We start from the raw sequence: 18,811 nt of genomic DNA on the forward strand, positions 1-18,811 counted from the left end.
TGGTTTGGTGGTAGAAGAGGATAAAAAAAATCAACACCTATTGGAATAGTGTCATGTTTTCCAATGTAGGATACGTGAATTACCTGTATCCCAGGTGCTTGCTAAAATGCAGATTCCTGGGTATACATTAGATGTCTGACAAGAATCTCTGGGCAAGACTCCTGGGGACATGCATTTTTAATAAGTTTTCCAAGATTCCTTTGCACACAAAAATTAGAAATAAGTGGACCATCTGATAACTTGTTCTTTTTAGTCATTGTGTTTTTATTTCTAAAGATCCACTTTAGTGGGCTGAGTGGCTATTCTTCTCACAGGGACTTAGTGTTTCTTCCCTAAGAACAATAGTCAGTGAAGCTATGTGAACATCTCTTGGGAATTAGAATGGGGCAAATGCACTTAGTTCCAAGGACTATCTATTGAGAACAACTAATGAGAGACAGCTTTTCTACCTTTACCTGAGCAGAAAGTTTTCTTCTGGAACCAATAAGTGAGCACTTTCAGAAATAAATAACTATGGTCACCATGCTGCAAAATGAAGAAATGATCTAGCCACAGAGAAGAGTCCAAACACTATCACCTTGAGGAAATCTATAAGAGATGGCAACATTTACCGAAGGCCAGCCCCTGCTTGGGATCATCTTTGTGTATTACTTTATTCATTTCTTACTAAAGCTCCTCAGCAAAGGACATCTTTCATCACCATTTTGACAGATGAACAGACTGGCTCAGAGAGACTGAATTACTTGTCAAAGCTACATGGCTTGTTAGTGCTGCAGTTGACTGTAACTCAGCCTGTCTCCAGTTTGGCTTTTCCCATTAGAGGCAGAAAAACGGTGCTGTAGATTCTGATTTCAGGGGTAAAAGAGGCCAGGATTTGGTATCCAGGGCTGACCTAGAGACTTGAAATTAAGTTTCAAGTTTGAAATTGAAGATTTCAGCCTTCATTCCTTTGAAGAAATTCCAGTTTGTGAATTAAGCTCAATTCTGCTTGAGAGATGCCCGGAAAATCAGCCTTTCAGGCTGAGGGGATGCCCATGATGTGTTGGAAGTTTCATTAGAAGGCCCCCACCGTCAGTTTGAGCTCTCAGACTACCAAAAAGGAAGGAGGAGAAATCTATTAATTTTGTCTCCTTTCAGATTTTTTCCAGACAGCTCAGTGTACACCCACTGGCCATTGATTCTCCCCTAGTTAGTGTAGTATATACCTATATATAGGAGATTTATTGTCAAGAATTGGCTTGCACAATTAAGGAAGCTGAGAACTCCTATAATCTGCCGTCTGCAAGCTGGAGAACCAAGCAAACCATGGAGTAATTTCATCTGAGTCTGAAGGCCTGAGAAGCAGAGGAGCTCATGGTGTATAAATCCTATCTGACAGTCAGAGTAAAGATCTGACTCTCAAGGGGTTGGATGATGCCCACCCACATTGGGGAGGGCATTCTCATTTACTGAATCCCATTAAATTCAAATGCTAATGTCATATGGAAACAACCTCACAGACACACAGAAGTAATATTAAATCGGGACTTTTTTAAAAGATTTTATTTATTCGTGAGAGAGAGAGAGAGAGAGAGAGAGAGGCAGAGACACAGGCAGAGGGAGAAGCAGGCTCCATGCAGGGAGCTCTACACGGAACTTGATCCTGGGTCTCCAGGATCAGGCCCTGGGCTGGCTGAAGGTGGTGCTAAACCGCTGAGCCACCCGGGCTGCCCTAAATCAGGACTTTTGACAGCCAGTCAAGGTGACATGTAAAATTCACTATCACACCAGGCATCTGGCGGAAATGCTCCTTAGACTATCATAATAGCTAATAGTTTATGCTTATGAGGCACCTCTGTGCTAACATTCATCCAGGTGCTTTACACTGACTCATTCAATACACATTGACAAGTCTTAATCAGTTAGTTAACAAGTTACTCTCACTGTTCATATTTTCAGATAAGGAATTGAGGCCCAGGGAAGTTAAGTTACTTGGAACTAAGAGATGAATCAAGCAGATGGACTTGCTTTCATCACCACTTTGTATTGTGTTCACTGTGGATGGTGCTTTGACAACATGAGCTGCAATGCATTTGTTTGGTACCAATAAATACAGTAAAGCTTTCCACTAGGCATTTCACATACAATGTCTCTGATAGTTATAACCCTGCAAATTAAGATAGATGATGTTCCATTTTACAGATGAGAAAACTGGGGCTCACTATATTGACCAATTTGACCACGGTCACACAGCTCATGCTATTTCTAGTAAACCCTGTCATAACTTTTTGAACTTATATATTTTTTGGAATCCATTTCATCAGATTTTTTATTTTTTATTTTTATTTTTTAAAAAAGATTTATTCATTTATTTATTCATGATAGATATAGAAAGAGATAGAGAGAGAGGCAGAGACACAGGAGGAATAGAAGCAGGCTCCACGCCGGGAGCCCAACGCAGGACTCGATCATGGGACTTGAGGACCGTGTCCTGGGCCAAAGGCAGGCGCCAAACTGCTGAGCCACCCAGGGATCCCCCTCATCAGATTTTTTAAATGAAGAGCTTTATATTTTCTATTTAGACTCTAAACTACCAACCAGGGAGTGGGATGTGGTCTTGTGTATATTAGGATTGTGGCAAGCTTCTCTGAAGAGCATGGGAGAGGTATGAGGACATGTAGGTTTATATTTCAGGGCTGTCAGGGGAACAACACCTTCTAGAAGTGGAATCTGCTTTCCAAGTCTATATGATCATAACTCCAGTCCCAGGGTTCACGCCCCTTCCATTCTGGTCTCAGGACAATGGCAGCCCCCTCCCACAACCCTCATCCAGCCAAATTTGCTCCCAGTGTTTCATTTTAATTTTGGCAAACATTGAATTGTTTATACCTACTTATCTCTCTCATTTCTCTGAAGTTTGTGTCAGTACATTCATTGGTGTTTCCAAGCTGGCTCCTGATTGACTTGATCTTGAAAAGCAAACTGTTGTAGTGAGATGTCACATTTTTGCAGATTGTATTTCTTTTAAGACAAGTCTTCAACTTTGCCTTGATTACAGAACTCATCACTCTATGATGCTTATGCTGTGGATTTCCTTTGGTCATTAGCCAGTCTCTGGAAATATACAATCCAATGTGGTAGCTATTAACTACCTATGGCTATTTGAATTTAAGATAATAATTAAAGTTAAATGAAATTGGATCATATGGTATTTCTGTTTTTAATTTTTTAAAGATTGTATTTATTCATTCATGAGAGACAGAGAGAGAGGCAGAGACATAGGCAGAGAGAGAAGCAGGCTCCCTGCAGATTATGATGCAGGGACCACGATGTAGCACTCGATCCCAGGACTCCAGGATCATGCTCTGAGCTGAAGGTAGCCACTCAACCACTGAGCCACCCAGGTACCCCTGTCTTTAATTTTTTGAGGAACCTCCATATTATTTTTCACAGTGGCTGGACCAGTTTGCATTCCCACCAGCATGCACAAGGGTTCATTTTTCTCCACATCCTCACCGATACTTGTTATTTCTTATCTTTTTGAGAGTAGCCATTCTGACAGGTTTAAGGTAATATCTCATTGTGGATTTTATTTGCATTCCCCTGATTTTGTGTCATGTTGAGCATCTTTTTATGTATCTGTTGGCCATCTGCACGTCTTTGGAAAAATGTGTATTCAGGTCCTCTCTCCATTTTTTTAATCATGTATTTTTCGGTGTTGAGCTGTAGAAGTTCTTTATATATTTTAGATATTCAACTCTTATTAGATAGATCATTTGAAAATATTTTCTTTTAGTAGGTTGTCTTTTTATTTTGTTGGTTTCCTTTGCTGTGCAGAAGCTTATTTTGATGGAGCCCTAATAGTTTATTTTTCTTTTTTATTTCCTTGCCTGAGGAGGCATAGCTAGAAAAATATTGTTATGGTTGATGTCCAAGAAATTACTGCTTGTGTTCTCTTTTAGGATTTTTATGCTTTCAGGTATGACATTTAGATCTTTATCCTTTTTGAGTTTATTTGTGTGTGTGGTATTAGAAAGTGGTCCAGTTTCATTCTTTTGAATGTAGCTGTCCAGTTTTCCCAGCACCATTTATTGAGGGTGCTTTCCCCATTGTATATTCTTGCCTCCTTTGTCATAGATTAATTGACCATATAAGCAGGGGCTTTATTTCTGGGCTCTCTATTCTGTTCCATTGATTTGGGTGTCTATTTTTGTGACAGTATCATACTATTTTGACTAATACTATTTTGATTAATACTATATATATTTGATTAAAACTATTTTGAAATCTGGAACTGTGGTACCTCCAGCTTTGTTCTATTATTCAATAATTCCACTACTGGCTATTTACCCAAAGAAAACAAAAACACTACTTCAAAAAGATATATGCACCCCTCTGTTTATTACAGCATTATTTATAGTAGCCAAGATATGCAAGCAACCTAAATGTCTATTGATAGATGAATGGATAAAGAAGATGTGTATACACACACACACACACACACACACATATACACACACAGAATATTACTCAGCCATAAACAGGATGAGATCTTGCCATTTGTAACAACATTGATAGACCTACAGGATATGACGCAAGTGAAATAAGTTAGACTGAGAAAAACCAATACCCTATGATTTTCACTTATATATGAAAACTAAAAACAAAACAAATGAATAAAACAAACAAACAAAAAAACAGAATCAGACCTTTGAATATAGAGGACAGAACTGATGGTTGCCAGAGGGGATGGGGGTGGGAGATGGGAGAAATGGGTGAAGGGAAGTGGGAGATACATGCTTCCAGTTATGAAATGAATAAGTCATGAGGATAAAAGGCACAGAGTAAGGAATATAGTCAATGATATTGTAGTAGCGTTGTATGGTGACAGATGGTGACTATGCTCGTGGTCGGCATGGCATAATGTATAGGCTTGTTGACTCACTATGTTGTACTCCTCTCAATGACACTCAAATAAAAATTTAAAAAATAAAATTAGGTAAAATTAAAACTTCAGTTCTGCTGTTAGTTATATTAGCCACATCTCAGATGCTCAGTAGCAACTTGCACTCGTGGCTGTCAAATTGGATGGTACAGATGTAAAACATCTCCATCATCACAGAAAATTCTGTTTGGCAGCATTGTTGCAAGAGGTGGGGACCAGATCGGTGTTGTTATAATATCTGCCCTGTATGGTAACTCCAGGTGGATGCACCAGAGCATGTCTTCCTGGCTTGAGCTTTTTCTCCTCACACATCAGTCACTAGCACTGCCAAGACTAATATGCAAAATCTTCGTGAATTTATGACATTACCAGTCACTCTTCCCTTTGGCTCCATGCAGGCCACTCAGGGAGCTCTTGGGATCACGGGGGAATCTTCCCAGTGGTCTTACATATTATTCTGAGGCTTCTATCATCTCTTGACTTCTGACTTAGGTTATATAATAAATTATAAAATGCCTGTTGCAAGCCAGTGACAAAAAAGTTAATAATTCTGGGAGGCTGTCCTGGCTTTACAACTGTGCCTAGTATCTTAGAGACTATAGAAGTGCGGTCTTCCGTGTTTGCCCTCTGAAAGCATTTTTCCTCATTAGTCTTCATCTGAACCACAGCAATGGAATCTGTAGCACCTAGGTACACCTACGTATCCATCACACCCCAAATATACACCTTTCTCAGGGGTGCTGCATATCAAGTCCTGTCTTCCTGGCTGCATTGTAAACCTTGAGGTTTATGTATCTCTCTTAGAGTTCTTAGCATAGAGTTGGCCAAGTGATAGATACAGATTGATAATCAATAAGGATGATTTTGGGGTGCATTTTATCCTCTTTCTTATCTATTATAGTGAGGAGCCAAAGGGAAGAGTGACTGGTAATGTCATAAATTCATGAAGATTTTGCATATTAGTCTTGACAGTGCTAGTGACTGATGTGTGAGGAGAAAAAGCTCAAGCCAGGAAGACATGCTCGGGTGCATCCACCTGGAGTTACCATACATAGGGCAGATATTATAACAACACCGATCTGGTCCCCACCTCTTGCAACAATGCTGCCAAACAGAATTTCTTGTGATGATGGAGATGTTTTACATCTGTACCATCCAATTTGACAGCCACGAGCTGCATGCTGCTACTGAGCATCTGAGAGGTGGTTAATATAATAGCAGAACTGAAGTTTTAATTTTACCTAATGTTATTTTTTAAATTTTTATTTGAGTGTCATTGAGAGGAGTACAACATAGTGAGTCAACAAGCCTATACATTAGGCTATGCCGACCACTACTATTATAGTGAGGAACTGGGTATCTTTTCCGGGATTCATGTACTGTAATTGAGAATCTGAGTACCTCTTTATCCCAAACCAGTATATTGCTCTTGTTGTCTGCATCATCATGGAAAGAAAAAGCCGATCTGGTAACTTCTTAAATTTTCAAATGAAAAGGAATTTCTTTCCAGGACAGGCTGACAAGTTTTGGCAGCACTGTGCCATTGCACAACTCCAAGGGGTGCCATTCACACCTTTTTCCTATGTCAACAGCACCCCCTTGAGCTGTGCAACACAGAGCTCTGAGTGTCAGAACTGATTTAGTAATTCTTTCTTATGTATTTTACAATACCGTGGTTGTTACTCTTTAGTTTGTTAGGTTTTGCCTATGGTAGGCATGCCAGCGTGCCAGCATAGGTTAAATGAAAGCATGCCAGCATAGGTTAGGGTCTCTAGGCTGTGTGGTTCTAGAACACTGTTCACAACTTCCTTGTTAGATGCTGCCTACAGGACCCCAAATCATTGCACTAATGGAAGTATAATGTCATTTATATCAAGATGACTAACACTTTGTTGGGAGGAGGAGAAGAGGTTGTAGGCAATTATTCTCAATCCAAGACTGGCAAAAATAAGTTGGTTCTAAAGAGTCAGTGAAGGTCCTTTCCCACCTTCCTTTAGCAGAGAGCAGAAGCTCAATGCCACTGACTCACACCTAAGTGGCTCAGCCCTTTGTCTCATGCCCCCCAGCTGGGCTTGCCTGATGAGTAGAAAGCAACTTGAAAAGTGATTTAATGAGCTTTAAGAAATCCACCTGCCTTAAAATCTTTTCCATTAGTCAGTCCCTAACACTTGAAATGAATTAGTAGACATTTTTTCTTTTTTGTCAAGTAATATTTCTTATAAAGGATTAAAGACAGGCTTAAAATTAATTTATTAGTGTTAGAAATCAGAATAATGGTTATCCTTGGGTGGGGATGGTATTGACTGGGAGGGAAATAGAGAGTTTATCAGCTGCTGGGAATATTGTTTCTCCATTTAGCTGTTCAATCTAGGAAAGATTTATGGGACTTTACAGTTATGATTTGTATATCTTTTTATATGTCTATAAATCCTCAAAATAAAGTTTATTTAAAACAATTCTTAGAAGATAGCCTCAAAAAAAAAAAAAAAAGAAGAAGAAGATAGCCTCAGGAAGCATTCACAGGTATTTATAACTTAGTTAAAACAAGAATGTGAAAAAAAAAAAGAAAACAAGAATGTGAGGGGTACCCTGGTGGCTCATTTGGTTAAGCATCTGCTTATAGCTCATGTTATGATCCCAGGTCCTGGGATCAAGCCCCACATCAGGCTCCCTGCAAGTGGATAATCTACTTCTCTCCCCCCATCCCCACTCATGCTTTCTCTCTCTGCTTCTCAAATAAATGAATTCAATCTTTAAAAAATGAACAAAAAACAAACAAGGACGTGAGTTTATTTCCAACAGGGAGTTAACAGTGTGCTCAGACTACTGGATCCTGAGGGAAAGAGTAGATGACAATGGAGAGAAGGGCAGATTTGTCTTTGAGCTTCTACCTGGGGTTCATTCTGCCCTGGTTCTTCTGAGAACGGAGTGCAGGCCCCCAGCGAAATGGATACCTTTTATCAAGTCCATTCCCATTCTTCAAAGATCTAAGAAAGGTGAGCAGGTTATGGAGAAGATTGTAATGAAGAGTGCCTCTTCCAGAACTGGTAGTAGGGCAGTTAGCCTCAGGAAAGCATGGAGCCAGTCCTTTGTTTGGAAAGCAAACCATATATGAGTTCTTTCGGCATGACCTGGCTCTGGTTAGGTGAGGAGAGACCAATAAACCATTGCCACCTGGATACTCTTGTATAAAGCCCTGTGTGTATATACTGGTGGAGAGAAGAGGGGCGGAGCTCTGCTAGGAAATCTTCCCACCTCATTCTCCTCCAGACCAGTAGGTGTCTCTTCATCCCCTCTCCTGTGTGACACACATGTGGGGTCCATGCATGTGAGCAGGTGTCCTGCTTCCCTTCCAGCTGGTGAGTCAGCCAGCCCTCCTAGTTGTCACCATCCAGCTTCTGAGAAATATTTAGGCTGAGTAGGTGATTTCCAGGTGCAGGGCTGGCCTCGTGGAGGAATGAGATGAAAGTAAACCTTTAGGAAAATGCTTGTTTGGCTTTCAGGCATTCTCATTCATGTTGCTCATAAGTAGTTATTATGTTCTCAGCTGGAGCCCCATCTGTTTCTTCTGTACCACCTGGGTCCAGAATTTGAGGCTAAAGAAATACCAATAAATCATTCTTGTTGGCAAATGTTTTTTCTTCAAGGATATCAGTGTTAGGTTGATAGCAGTTGCACAAAGGGACCCCACACCAGCCTTCCCTGAGGAGTCTTTGAGTCCTCCTTTTTTCTGTGAACAAATGAGTTCCATCAGCAACAGGCTTACATTCTCATGTCTGTGCTCTTTGTCTCAGAGTAGAAATGGAACCAAATCTCAGCACTGCGCAAGTCTGTTGGCAGCTATTCTATTACAATCTGGGTCTTGTCAGTTCTTTATGTCGCATGGGATTTCTCAGAGAAAGCATTACCAGCCTGCATTTGTAAAGCACTTTGCATGGCACTTTTATAAGCCTTGACTCATTTGATTCTTCTAACAGCCCTATGAATTAGTAGGTTTTACCCCCGTTTAACAGGTAGGGTGACCTATTCAAAATCACACAGCTGTTGTTATGACTGCCAGTAAAGTGTGCCTTTTTTTCCTATTCCCCTTGTTATTAAAGACATTTCAAAGTCAGTAATGAAAGCAGGAAGCCATTTGTGAGATTTATGTTATGATCCAGTTATGTTACTGGTCCAGGGAAGCAAACATTTTGGAAAGACATCCAAGTCACGGACTGTCCACAGACAGCAGCCTCTTTTCATGAGCCCCTCTTGTCTTTTCGAGTATGGGGGCTGCTCAGCTAGTCTTCAGACTCATCTGCAGAGCAGGGCAGCTGTGGCTTGCTGAGGGATGGTGAGGGGGCTTGAACTCAGAAGCCTTCATGGTTTCCCTAACCCCTCCAGTGTTTCCAGGCTTACTCTTGCAAAACTTACTACCCACTGATCAGCTATATTGATCCTAGTACAACGAAATGACATAAAATCTGGAAAGAGACTAGTGATAGATGAGACTATGAGCCAGGCCCTTTTCTAAGAGCTTTGCATATATTAATTCATTTGGCCTTCATAACAATCCTTGGTTATCCCCATTTTTCACTTGACAAAGCTGAAACTGAGCAAGTCACTTGCCCAAGGTCACAGTGCTACTAAGTGGAGGAGCTGGGATTGAATCCAGTTGAATTCCAGAGGCTGAGCTCCTGATCACCTCAGTATGGTGCCTTAGGCAGGTCTTCTAGGGCAAGTTCTTTTCTTTGTTAATATAAAATTCAGATCCTGAGCCTCAAGTCCAGCCTAGCAGATCATTGGCAAAGGAGTTTTCTAAACATCTCAAATGAGCACTAAGAAATTTTCCTGAAGAGAAAAGAGAGTCCTAGCATATACCACTTCTAGATCTGAGCTCCAGAAAGAGTTATTCATTCTTGGGCTTTTTCCAGCTTATCACTGATTCCCATATCTGTGAGTGAGAGGGCTCCCCTCCCCTGGAAACTGACAGAGGACTTTGCACTGTGGATTCCTGGAAACTCAGTCTCAGATCAGGAACTCTGTGCTCTGTTTCTATTGTTTCCATGAGAGTATTGTGGCCAAAACACTCAAGTCAAGCAGCTATGTGAACATATTGCTAGACTACCTCCATACAGGTTTTCCAAAAAATTATCAATGGAATATGGGGTTTAGGTATCAATTCCATAATAGGGCAACTGGGAAGCACTGGTTCCTAATTTAAGATTCATAGATAACCAGCAATGGTTTTAGGAGCTGGGAATGAACCTGCAACATTGCATGCCACATTTTGGATACATGTGTGTGGGTACATTTTTTTATTGGAATCTCAAAGGGATCCATAACCCCAAAATATTGAATAACTGTGACTATAAAGACACCTTATTAGCTTGTTCATGTGTAGCTTTTCTGTGAGATGAAATGGCAGACTTTGAAAGCACTGGTCTTACAGGTTTTCAGGTATCATCAGATCTACGTATTTTTCACTGTACTAATCTTCTTTGCATAGATATAGAATTGATTCAAATAGATCTTTGTATTATGTATATTTACAGACTGGGTTTTTCCATCTACCACATGGAGACTTCTTCATTGAGCCCATCAAAAAGCATCCAGTGGCTGAGGGAGAGTACCACCCACACATCATTTACAGGAGGCTGAGGCAGAGAGTTCCAGAACAGAAGGAACCAACATGTGGATTAAAGGGTATGGTGACTTAAATCTCCTCACTGCATTGAGGAGTCTGTTTTGTTCCATTATTGTTCTATTATAATGTGGGTAGTTCTTACTCAAATCTGTTATCTACCCCCCGCCCTCTGTTGCCACAAAGTGTATACCCTTGGGCTTAGGAATTATTAGGAATAATTTCACTTCTTCATACTTTAGTCTCTGTGTTCTTAACGGGAAGGGAAAGAGGCATTCTCCACATCCTTGCTACATTAATCAGTGATACTCAATTGATATTCATAATGGTGAATTGTTTGTTTTTTAAACTTTATAAATCCCTAGAGAAAGATACTTTAAAGACAATTAGTTTTAGTATTAGCAAAGTTATAATACTTTAGTGTGCAATATTACTGAACTGCTTGTCATATCTGCGTATGGAAGACGGATTTAAATGTATGATGATGCTGATAATGATGTGTGAAGAGCAACTGAAAGAAATATCCACACATTATCAGATGATGAATTCAGCAAAGCGTCTTTTGGCTGCCTTTTGTTTGTAGTTCACTGACGTATGTTCCCTGCATCTTGCTTGGGAGTGATCTGAACTGGTCCTCTCTACCTTGTACTAAACAGTTTCAGATAGTTTTCAGAGGTGAACTGACCCAAGTTGTTTCCTTGCAATTCCCATATTCTCTCTGATTTGTAGGAAATAATGATCTATGAATAAAAGGCCACTGGAAATTGGGACATTTTCTTAAATATTGTATAGTTTATCCTTTTTTTAAGAGAAAAAAAAGTTGGCAAATTGAACACCAATAAAAAATAAATTTATATTTAAAAAAAGAGAGGAAAAAAAATGGGCCAGAGGGACAGTTAACGAAAGGAATCCTTAATATTATTTATATGTCCAAAGGATTTGGAAACTGTGGGCTTCTATGGGAAAATAGATAGATAGTGAAAGAATTAGGGCAGGCTGATGCTAATAAAGGTTTGAGAGGACTCAGAACTTGACAAGCAGGAGACGGAGAGGACAAGGGGACAAGTAATTTCTCAATAGACTTCACCCAGACCCTGGGATAGATGGTAACTTTCCTTGGAGTTTATTCTATAATCTTAGCAGAGTATGTAAAGAATAAGAAATTTTGAGTCTATAATGTTTCCTGTATACAAAAATGGACAGTTGTTTGCATTCCTTAACTTTAGGAAGCTATTCCAACTTTGTCCTAAATCAGATAAGCTACTGTCTAAATCTCCTTCTTGCAGAAGCTAAGAGAAGGAAAGAGGTTCTTCTTCTGGATGGTCCTATTGATTAAGTTACCAATCCAAATAACTTAGTTTCTATGTGAAATTTTATGGCTCTGATCTAATCACCTGAAGAATTTCCCAACTCCTACACATTGGATGATAGTATAACACTTTGTATGTGTTATTCACTATTTTTTAGATCACTGAGTCATCAGTATGGCAGGGAAAGTTATTAGGGCAGTGAGTGGACAGGGCCCAAGAATCACTTCTATAGCCACAGTTGTGCTGTGAAATGAATTAGGCTATTCCTCATGCATCCACCGTGAACACCTTCTCTGTTGAGGTAGAGTTGATGAATAATGAACTGAGAATGGTACATATTTTGTCATAAAGACAGAAGGAATGGATAGAAAAGGAGTGAGGTTTACAAATGTCATGTCTCCATTTAGGTCACACACAATACCTCAGCTATAGTGCTTGTCATGCCATTTCATTATTCGTTCTCTGCCAGCTGAAGACTTAACCAGTACTGGAAACTTCTCTGATTAATCCCACTTGGAATGATCTTTGCATTGTGAATTTCTCCACACATATCTTCTAAAAGGTATTCTCTTAAGCTTGCTTAAAACCTTTCAGTGTCAGAATTGAATAGATAGTTCTGTTGGAAGGACCTTTAATTGTTTTCACCAAAGAAGTAATTGTGACTCAAAGAAAGGAGTGAACTTTCAAAACCATCAAGGTAGTAGATGCTCAAAATATAGCCAAGCTTAGAAGTCAAGGTTCTATTATACCCTGGGCTTTATATTCCCTCATGTTTATTCTTTATGTCTTCCTTGAATATATAAATCTTGTTTTATTAACTGTCTTGAAAGCTCTATTAGAGTAAGAATTCCTTTCCCAAACAGTATGTAGCATAGTGTAAGGTGCAAAGTAGAAATCTGGTAAATCACTGGAATGAAACAAAGAGTGCTCCATAGCCAAATAGATGAAACTAGAATATACTAGTCTCTTGTCTACATAACATTGATAGAAAAAAGAAATGTGTATTTTCTAGAAGTTGAGAAAGTATCAGTTGTTTGTGATCATCCTTTCCCTAGACAGCAAGCATGATTTAATGCCTAAATGATAGCTGGAGATTCAAGAGTAATGTGACGTGCTTGCAAATATTCTTTTTTTTTTTTAAGATTTTATTTATTTACTTATTCCTGAGAGACACAGAGATAGGCAGAGACATAGACAGAGGGAGAAGTAGGCTCCGTGCAGGGACCCTGATGTGGGACTTGATCCCTAAACTGGGATCATGCCTTGAGCCAAAGGCAGATGCTCAACCGCTGAGCCACCCAGGCGTCCCGACTTGTGAATATTCTTAGAATATATTTGACATTTGGATTTTAAAAATCTTGGTATATTGAAACATACTTGGTCTTGCTAAACAAGGTAATTGCGGTGTTCTTATACCACATTACCCTGCAGAGATGATGGAATTAACCTACAGTGGCCATGTCATTAGCCAACATTTTATACTTAGGTCAGTTGGTGTCTCAAGATTGAATTACTGTGATTATGTCAAGAAAGATTACCTTTACTTGTATAAAATGGTCTGTCTTTATAATGTTTAAAGTAGGAACACCTTTGGTATTGAAAAAAAAGATGTACTTTAAAAGTGTTCTAGTAGTTCAGAAAGGAAAATCTATCAATTACATTCCTCTAAAATGTGTACCTTTACTTAATGTTGATCTCCCACATTGAAAGGTGTCCAGGAGTATCACAGTGGTCCAAAAGTTCATTTTATTACAGTCTTTAGAAGTTCATTTTATCTTAGGAAACACAGTTTCCTTTATCTGAAGTTTTGTTTTTGTTTTTTGTTTTTTTGTTTTTTGTCAACATATTCTGGGACTTAAAGTGACTAACTGATGGAGTATCAATGGAAACTATGGTTTTAGGAAGTTGGGGAAGGGGAATTAACACTAGTCCAGTCAAATGCTAACTGCTACAGGGTCATCTATGGCAGAAAGGGGTTGAGGCAGATAAGATCAGAGTTTGGGATTTCATGCATTAGGACTTTAGGTTGGGAACATAGGGCGTGGTTCCTGGCATGTGTTTTTGTGTTCAAAATTTATTCATTTAACAAATATCTGTTTGGTATATTCTTTATGTCTGGTGCTCTCCTAGGTTCTGTGGGTTCATATGTGAATAGGATATAATTCTTGGTCCTCAGAGCTGACATCCTGGATATAGGACATGGGCAAGTAGGGATCTGGTCCCGGTTTTATCTTTATACTAAATGGTAAGACCGTGAAGGAAAATGGAATCTTAATGCATGTATGGGGCATTTGGTCACTCTGCATTATGTTCTGTGCCAGGATATGTAGCTGTAATTCACTCATTTCCCTGCTGTAACTGTATTCCATTATGTGCATCTTCCACTTATCCAGTCTTCTGTGAGTAGACATGAACTGCGTCCAGTTTGGAGCTATTATATATTATGTCATAGAGGCTGTTCTTGAACATGTTTCTTAGGATTCGAGCCTGTAGGGTTATCAAAGATACGTACCAAGTAGTGGAATGAATATCTCATGGGATATGTACACCTGACTTTACCGGATGACACAAACTTACTTTCCAAAGCTGATGTTCAAGTGTGGTGAGTGAGCGGTCCCATTGTTCCACATTCTGTCCAATACTTGCTATTCTCACTTTTAAATTTGGCTAGTCAGGGATATGAAGTGGTTTCTCTCTGTGCTTAATGTTGAACTTGAAGATATTTGTTATGAACTTGGGCCCCAAATCCATGGCTTGTGGCTATAGATTCCTCATGGATAGTTTTCTCCCCTGTACCCAGAGTTGATGCGCAGAGAACCAAATGTAGGTTTGCTTACTTGTTTCTTCTTTTTAATGGTTCATTTTTTCACTTAGGCTCTAATCTGACTTTTAAACTTGTCTTTTTTTTTCCTCTCCCCCTCTGGAGCAAAATAGCAAGCAGCAGATACCCCAGTATAGCAGCTGGCTGTGTGCATCAATCAGCTTTCAGCCAGAGAACCAGTAGAAGATATATATTAGGAGATTTATTACAAGAAATTGGTTACCACTGCAGTGGGGGCTGGCTAAGCAAATCCCAGATCCAAGGGCAGGCCGTCAGGAAAGGCAGGAAGGCTGCAAGTGTCAGGCATAGGCTGAAGCGGTGGTGTCCAAGGCAGGTCTCAGCTCGACTATTAAGGTCTTCCAGCTGATTAAGTCAGGCCTGCAGATTACCAAGAATAATTCTCTTTGACTTTACTAAAGTCAATGAGTAAAGGACTTTAATTTACATCTGTGAGACACCTTTCCCAGCAGCAGCCAGATTACTGTTTGTTTGGATACTGGGATCAGCACCTAGCCAAAGGGGACACCATAGAAAGGATCATCACAGTCCATCTTTTGCTTTTCTTTCTGAATTTCTGCTTACTTGTATTTGTTTTTCTGTTTTTGGCCTCTGAAGATTTCTTCCCTTTTTAAATGCTTATTAAGGACTTAATACTGGGAGAGGTTTTCAGAGTATCTGGACTACCATATTGCCAGAAATCCGTCTGAGTAGATTTCTTATGGAAGTCTTTTGGAAATTTTTGAGTTTCCTTTTATTTATTCTTGTTGTTGTTGTTGTTTGAGTTGCCTTTTATTTTTTATTTTTTTAAAAGACTTTTTTATTTATTTATTAATGAAAGAGGGAGAGAGAGAGGCAGAGACATAGGCAGAGAGAGAAGCAGGCTCCATGCAGGAAACCCGATACGGGACTCAATCCTGGGACTCCAGGATCATGCCCTGAGCCAAAGGCAGATGCTCAACTGCTGAGCCACCCAGGCATCCCTTGAGTTGCCTTTTTTTTTTTTTTTTTTTTAAATGAGATCAGGCTTTGTAATCAGGTAGACCTACATTACATCCTGCCTCCAGCGTTTACTTGCAAGGTCTATAATAATCCACTTAAATTCTGAGCTTTGGCTTCACCAGCTTTATTTTTTTTTTAATTTATTTATGATAGTCATACAGAGAGAGAGAGAGAGAGAGGCAGAGACACAGGCAGAGGGAGAAGCAGGCTCCATGCACCGGGAGCCCGATGTGGGATTCGATCCCGGGTCTCCAGGATCGCGCCCTGGGCCAAAGGCAGGCGCCAAACCGCTGTGCCACCTAGGGATCCCCTGAGTTGCCTTTTAAATGGCGTGCACAGAAATTACTAATGCTAACAAATGTTATAAATGTTATGACATTAACATTAGAATAATTAGCATATAAGATCACTAATTGATGTAGTGTGTGCTGGGCTGGGGAAATCCAGGTAGCTGATTCTAAATCGGTGTCATACTCCATACTGGGTCTAAAGTACATAAGTTGTTTGTTTGTTTTGGCTAACAGCAAACTTTCTTAATACAACCAGCCCTAGACTTGTCTTGAATTTTCTGATTGGCTGATCGCCTTGTGATTGTAGCCACTCCACAGTGATTCATACCTTACTTTGCTGTGTGCTAGTTAACACAGAGCCCTGTGTGGCAAACAAGCTCCTGGTGGGGTTTTCTTCTTTTATTATGTTTTCAATCGATCCAGATTGCCAAGCCCAGCCATTTCTGCCTCCTAAATAGTTTCCTCAGTTGTCTGCCTCTCTCCAGTGCATTACTGTGCTTCAGCATCGTAACCACACCGAGATTATAGCAGAGCCTCCTGACTAGTCTCTCTGCCCTTGATCTCTCCTATTAGAAGTTAGAGAAGTATAAATGTAGGGACCCGAAGGAGCACCTGCACCCCAGTGTTCATAGCAGCAATGTCCACAATAGCCAAACTGCAGAAGGAACTGAGATGCCCTTCGACAGATGAAGGGGATAAAGAAGATGTGGTCTATACATATACAACAGAATATTACTCAGCCATTAGAAAAGATGAATATTTACCATTTACATTGATGTGGATGGAACTGGAGGGTACTATGGTGAGTGAAATAAGTCAGTCAGAGGAAGACAATAATCATATGCTTTCACTCATATGTGGAATATAAGAAACAGCACAGAGGGTCAGAAGAAGGGAGGGAAAACTAAGTGGGAAGTCATCAGAGAGGGAGAGAAACCATGACAGACTCTTAATTCTAGGAAACAGAGTGTTGATGGAGGGGAGGTGGGTGGGGGGATGAGGAAATTGGATGATGGGTATTAAGGAGGGCACGTGATGTCATTGAGCATGGGTGGTACATGCAACTGATAAATCATTGAACACTACATCTGACACTATGTACTTTATGTTGGATAATTGAATTTAAATTAAAAAAAAAGTTAGAGAAATATTTCTAAAACATAAATCAGATCATATCTCTCCCATGCTGAAAACCTATAAACATATGCCCTCAGCATAAAGACCCAGCTCCTTAATAAGTGTTAGGAGTGCCCGTTTCTGTGTAATTCCTGCCTGTTCCTCCAGTTTCACCTCTTTTCACCCCAAACATAGCACTTGCCATTCTGAACCAGTTTTTATTCCTCAAAGAAGCCTCATTTTCATTGCCTCTAGCCCTTGCATTTAGGTTCCTTCTGCCTGAAACGTGTTTCCCCAAAAGTTTTACTGAGTTATTTCTGTTCATCTTTAGGACTCATGCACGCCTTCCTTTAGAAAACCTTCTTGGCTCCATCTGCATGAGATGTCTCTCCTATGACTCTTAACACCAGCTACTTCTGCTCCGTCAGGCTTTACCATATGAGGGACATCTGTCCGTGTCCTTCTCTGCACTGTAAGCTCAGGGAGGACAGGAGTCCTGTCTACTTATTCACACGCGTGTCTCCAAGATCTCTCAGAGTTCCCTACCAGGGTAGGAACTCAGAAATGCTGAACTTGTACTTGTTGAGTTTACTGACCATCTCTGATGCATTTGGCAGATTAACCTCTGAGAATACCCACACTTTCCTGAAGAAATTTAGTGGATACTCTGATGCCTGGTTATTGAAGAGCAGTGTGGACAAGATAAAATACGACAGTGGTGGCGATTCTTAGCCTGAGGTTGTAGTTGAAAGTGACTACTTCGATTTTTTATATTACAAAAAGGAAGAGGATGGATGAGTAAGAGAGGGCAAGTGATGCTTATTTACTCAGCAAGCTCCTACTCTGCACCAGGCACCGTTCAAAGACCTGGGGATGCAGTGGTGAACATAATAGTGACCCCTGCAGGAATGTAGTGACGGAGGCCTGAGAGCCTAAAGCAGGCAGGAGAGGTGTGCTGTCTGGGGAGAGATAAAGAAGAGCAAATGCCTTGGAAGATGAGAGGGCCGAGTCTGTGCTGGCCCTGGAACCTGGGACACACAGATTTTCAGCTTCCTGTGGAGAGCTGGGAGGACAGTTCTCAACTGGTCCATGAGGCAAATTTCTGGCAGCCTTTCAATCTTGCTTCAAAAGCTGCTTCCTTGTGAGTTCCCCCTCCCCTACATGGACTGATAATGAGTCCCTTTCCTGAGCTCACTTTGTGTTTTGATGTGGCCCCTGGAGCCTTCTACCTTCCTACCTCCCTGCCTCCTCCCCCTCCCTAGCCTCCTAGATGTTCCTTCGGTTGGACTCACCTCAGGGCTTTTGCATTTCCTGTCCCCCCCGCCCCGGAAACGGCAGCACCCCCCGCCCATTTCTTCATGGTTCATTCTCTCTCCCACTGCTCAGGTCATTGCTCAGATTCACCCAATCGGAGAAGCCTTCCCTGACAGAAGCTGTCCTTCTGTCACCTGGTAAACCATTTATCCTGCTTTCTCTCATTTGTCATCACCTCATGTTACTTATCTGTGTATTCGTTTATTGTCTGTCTTCCCCAACTAGAAGGTAGACTCCATGAGGGCACACACTTCCTCACTTTTGTTCTCTGCTGTATCCCCACTGCCTGGAACAGAGCCGGCCGTAGTCAGCCAGTAAACGTTGAGTGAATCAGTGAGTAAATGAACGAATCACAGCTTCATTAGTGATTATCCTGTTCAAGTTGTATTCTGTTTCCACCACTAAACTCCTCTT

At 40.5% G+C, this 18,811-nt stretch overlaps 1 protein-coding gene across 1 annotated transcript in view; it reads left to right on the forward strand.

Moving 5' to 3' along the window:
- Positions 1 to 18,811, forward strand: part of ADAMTS12 (ADAM metallopeptidase with thrombospondin type 1 motif 12) — a 295,838-nt gene that overhangs the window by 100,697 nt on the left and 176,330 nt on the right. Inside the window, exon 3 of the mRNA XM_072757296.1 lies at positions 10,459 to 10,609. Within this exon, the coding sequence (XP_072613397.1) occupies positions 10,459 to 10,609 (151 nt within the window). The remainder of the gene's footprint in view (positions 1 to 10,458; positions 10,610 to 18,811) is intronic.

This window comes from Vulpes vulpes, chromosome 4 (assembly GCF_048418805.1).
Source record: "Vulpes vulpes isolate BD-2025 chromosome 4, VulVul3, whole genome shotgun sequence".
Taxonomy (NCBI): domain Eukaryota; kingdom Metazoa; phylum Chordata; class Mammalia; order Carnivora; family Canidae; genus Vulpes; species Vulpes vulpes.